At 37.0% G+C, this 3429-nt stretch overlaps 1 protein-coding gene across 1 annotated transcript; it reads left to right on the forward strand.

The window, feature by feature from the left end:
- Positions 1-388: 388 nt before the first annotated feature.
- On the forward strand, positions 389-2984 carry LOC149232670 (alcohol dehydrogenase class-3-like). The gene is made up of 10 exons (XM_089379477.1): positions 389-560; positions 676-812; positions 900-946; positions 1070-1395; positions 1513-1595; positions 1733-1808; positions 1933-1994; positions 2091-2186; positions 2340-2498; positions 2606-2984. Exons 1-10 carry the CDS (start codon positions 521-523, stop codon positions 2732-2734), a joined length of 1155 nt encoding a protein of 384 aa, XP_089235603.1. The 5' UTR covers positions 389-520; the 3' UTR covers positions 2735-2984.
- Positions 2985-3429: the final 445 nt, after the last annotated feature.

The following is a 3429-nucleotide window of genomic DNA, read 5'->3' on the forward strand; positions in this document are numbered from 1 at the left end:
AGGGTGATTAATTCGCTAAATGGTCTTTTCTCATTTGAAAAAATATATATGTATAATGGGTTTGGAATATGTTTTAAAATTGTTTTGGATAATAGGTTTGGAATATGTTTTAAAATTGTTTGGATTTGATTATTATTTTTAAATGTATTTGTTAATAGTGAAATTTTTCATTTTCATGGGTGATTATTAAAGAATTACAAAATGGTTTGATTTTAAGAGTGATGACTCAACTTAGCAAATAGTAGTCAATAATGGCTATCGGCAACCAATAATGATATGAATTTTCCATATATAAAATTTGTATAATATTTAAATTCTTCCCCGCAGAAAAAACAGAAAAAGTGATCAAAATATTTAATAAACAAATATCGTGGCCGCACTATCATCCTATTTAGTGGCTCTTACAGAGATGAGACAGTGAGTTACCACTTCTTCCACGCCAGTTCGTGAGATTCCACTCCTTTCAAGGTTCCTGCCATTCTGTGTTCAGATATACCAAAGCAAAACGCAGGAAGGACTGATGGCATCATGTACTGAGGGGGAGGTGATTACTTGCAAGGGTGAGCAGCAAATATTGCATATATTAGTTACGTCTTCAAATTCAGGGTATACATTAGTTGTTGTTTATCTAGTTACTGATGAAGATTATCTGACCTGATATGAAATGTGTATCAGCTGGTGTGGTATGGGAAGCAGGGCAGCCCATAACGATCCAACAGATCCAAGTGGCTCCTCCTCAGAGCAAAGAAGTTCGAATCAAAATCACTCACACTTCTCTCTGTGCCACTGATCTTTTTTACTGGAAAGGAGAGGTACCACTCTCATCATCTCATGTTTCATTCATTTTATTAAGGCTTCAACTGCACCATATCTTAATGTAATGTATTTAATCATTGAAGGATGGAGGAGCTTGGTTTCCAAGGATTCTGGGTCACGAAGGTGCTGGGTACGTATATTATATTATATTTATGTACAACTTCTCCATATCAATAATGAAGAATAATGAAGGATGAGGTTTATTTTATTAGTTATGAGGGATCAATTTTTGAAAAGAGCGTGGGTGACACAGGATTGTAGAAAGCGTTGGAAGTGAAGTTACGGAGGTGAAAGCAGGAGATCACGTTATTCCGGCCTACATGGCGGATTGCAAAGAATGCGAGCGCTGTCATCGAGGAAAGAATAACATTTGCGAGCTTTTCATGTACCACTTCGCGAGCGGAGTTGCTTACACTGACAAAAAATGCCGATTCTCTCTCAACGGAAAACCCATCCATCATTTCTTTGGGCTCTCCACATTCAGTGAATATACTGTGGTGCACGTCTCTTGTGTTGCAAAAGTGAATCCGGAAGCTCCGTTGGACAAGATCTGTTTGCTTGGATGCGGAGTACCTGCAGGTAATATAATTATACATTCCTCTCTTCAATAATACAACTGATATCCTTGCCCATCAAAATACACAAAAGTTAAAAGGTTGATCCATGAGAAAACGAGTTCTGGGCATTGATTTGCAGGACTAGGAGCTCCCTGGAATGCTGGGAAAGTGAAGCCCGGTGATTCGGTAGCAATCTTTGGATTGGGCACCATTGGCTTGGCTGTAAGTTGTCATGAATATCTGAAGCAGCAACTATACATACACATATTTACATAAAGATTTGCCCTTGTGCCGCAGAGAGTAGTTTGCCTTATGTGTCTTTCTAATTACTGTCTACTGGTGAATCCTGCGCTGTTCAGGTTGCAGAAGGGGCTCGAATAGCTGGAGCTTCCAGAATCCTTGGCATCGACATCAACCCAGAAAAGGAAGAAATATGTGAGTTGTGAACAATAAAATTCTAGATAGAAGTAAAATTACGGTCGACTAATTGCCTTTAGCTTTTGGATATGGCTATGGAATATGTGCTGAGATTTATAGCTGCTATCTCTTTTCCTAACAGCTAAACAATTTGGAGTCACTGAGTACCTTAATCCAACAAAATTCGATAAGCCCATTCAAGAGGTAATCTGTAACATGAGCATTTGTTCTTTTGGTACAGCAACCTTAACAACATCTGCCACATGTTTTTTCCGTAAGTAAATGTATTGCTGATTGCAGGTGATTACAGAGATGACTGAAGGAGGAGTAGATTCAAGCTACGAATGTGTTGGAAGAGTCGAACTTATGCTTGCTGCGCTTCAATGCTCTCACCGGGTCTGATTTTTTGTATATTCAATCCTCTGTCACCGTTTATTATGTTAACTACATGCGTTCTTCAATGATCCAACTGATGTGAAGTATTGATTAAGTCTGTTACCTTCTCTGTGATCTCAAGTTTTCTGGGCATGTATGTGCTTTGCGTTGCAGGTATGGGGAAGAACTTTGTTATTGGGTTTAGCTGAGATGGATAAGAAGTTGAGTTTCAATCCCCTGGAGATTCTAGAAGGCCGGAAGCTAAAATATGTAGCCTTTGGAGGTTTCAATAAATCTGATATACCCAGGCTGGTAGATAAATACATGAACAACGTAATATCTCATTCTTTCTCTGATCATCCCCTGCAATTTTTTATTTTGTTGTTCTCATAGAATGCTCTGGAACATGAACTCAAAAATCAAAGTGTTAATGATTGCAGGAATTTGATTTGGACAAGTATGTAACTCAGAGAATGGCGTTCTCAGATATTAATGTAGCCATGGAGATGCTCATAGCTGGGAAGTGCTTACGATGTGTTCTGCACATGGATGAAGATTGCCCAAACTAAAATGTAAAATGTGTGAAGAAGAGCTGAATAGCGAATTCTCAACTTCTGCAAAATAAAAAAAGAGTACTTTGTATTCTGAATTAATTAATTTCCGTTCATTCACCTTTTACAGGCTGTCATGATGTTGCAGCCAGAGTAGGAGAGAAATTAGTCCACATATGTGTGAATGTATATCTTGGCTCTTTTCGTTGATGTCATATTCACATCGAAATCGTGATTAAAAGAAATGAATGTATATCTTTTGCATTTTCGTCAATGTCATTTTCACACCGAAATCATAGTTCTGAAGGACATGATTTAAAAAAATAAAATTACTATAACATGCGTAAAATCTTCCAATCAAAAGTGCTCATTTTTAAAATTATTGGAAACTCTGACGCTGCTCATTTATCGTTAGGCGGGCGAGTAAATGCTGAATCGCCAAACCCAACTAATGACATACCCACCCGTGTGAAGCGGGGATTCAATTTGTATTAGGTTATATTTTCACGGGGATTCTATTTTTATGGAGTTATATTTTCAATTTTTTATTCGGTATCTTTTTCAAATTTTTCGGTGGTGGGCAAGAAAGTTTGGGAGATTAAAGTAGTAGAAAAAAAGTACCATATCTTAATTTAAATATGTTAAAATAATAATAATAATATATTATATATAAAGAAAATGAGTGTTTTTAGTAGTTTTTTGGTACTGGAATT

Source organism: Pinus tabuliformis, chromosome J, assembly GCF_031772625.1.
Source record: "Pinus tabuliformis cultivar Carrire ecotype Pingquan chromosome J, CPIR1, whole genome shotgun sequence".
NCBI classification, from domain to species: domain Eukaryota; kingdom Viridiplantae; phylum Streptophyta; class Pinopsida; order Pinales; family Pinaceae; genus Pinus; species Pinus tabuliformis.

Excerpts from the sequence above, each read along its gene's own strand:
- LOC149232670 (XM_089379477.1), top strand. The coding sequence starts at position 521 with ATGGCATCATGTACTGAGGGGGAGGTGATTACTTGCAAGG. Across the intron at positions 1,396-1,512 it reads TGGATGCGGAGTACCTGCAG|GACTAGGAGCTCCCTGGAAT; the intron begins GTAATATAATTA and ends ATTGATTTGCAG. Across the intron at positions 2,499-2,605 it reads TAGATAAATACATGAACAAC|GAATTTGATTTGGACAAGTA; the intron begins GTAATATCTCAT and ends TAATGATTGCAG.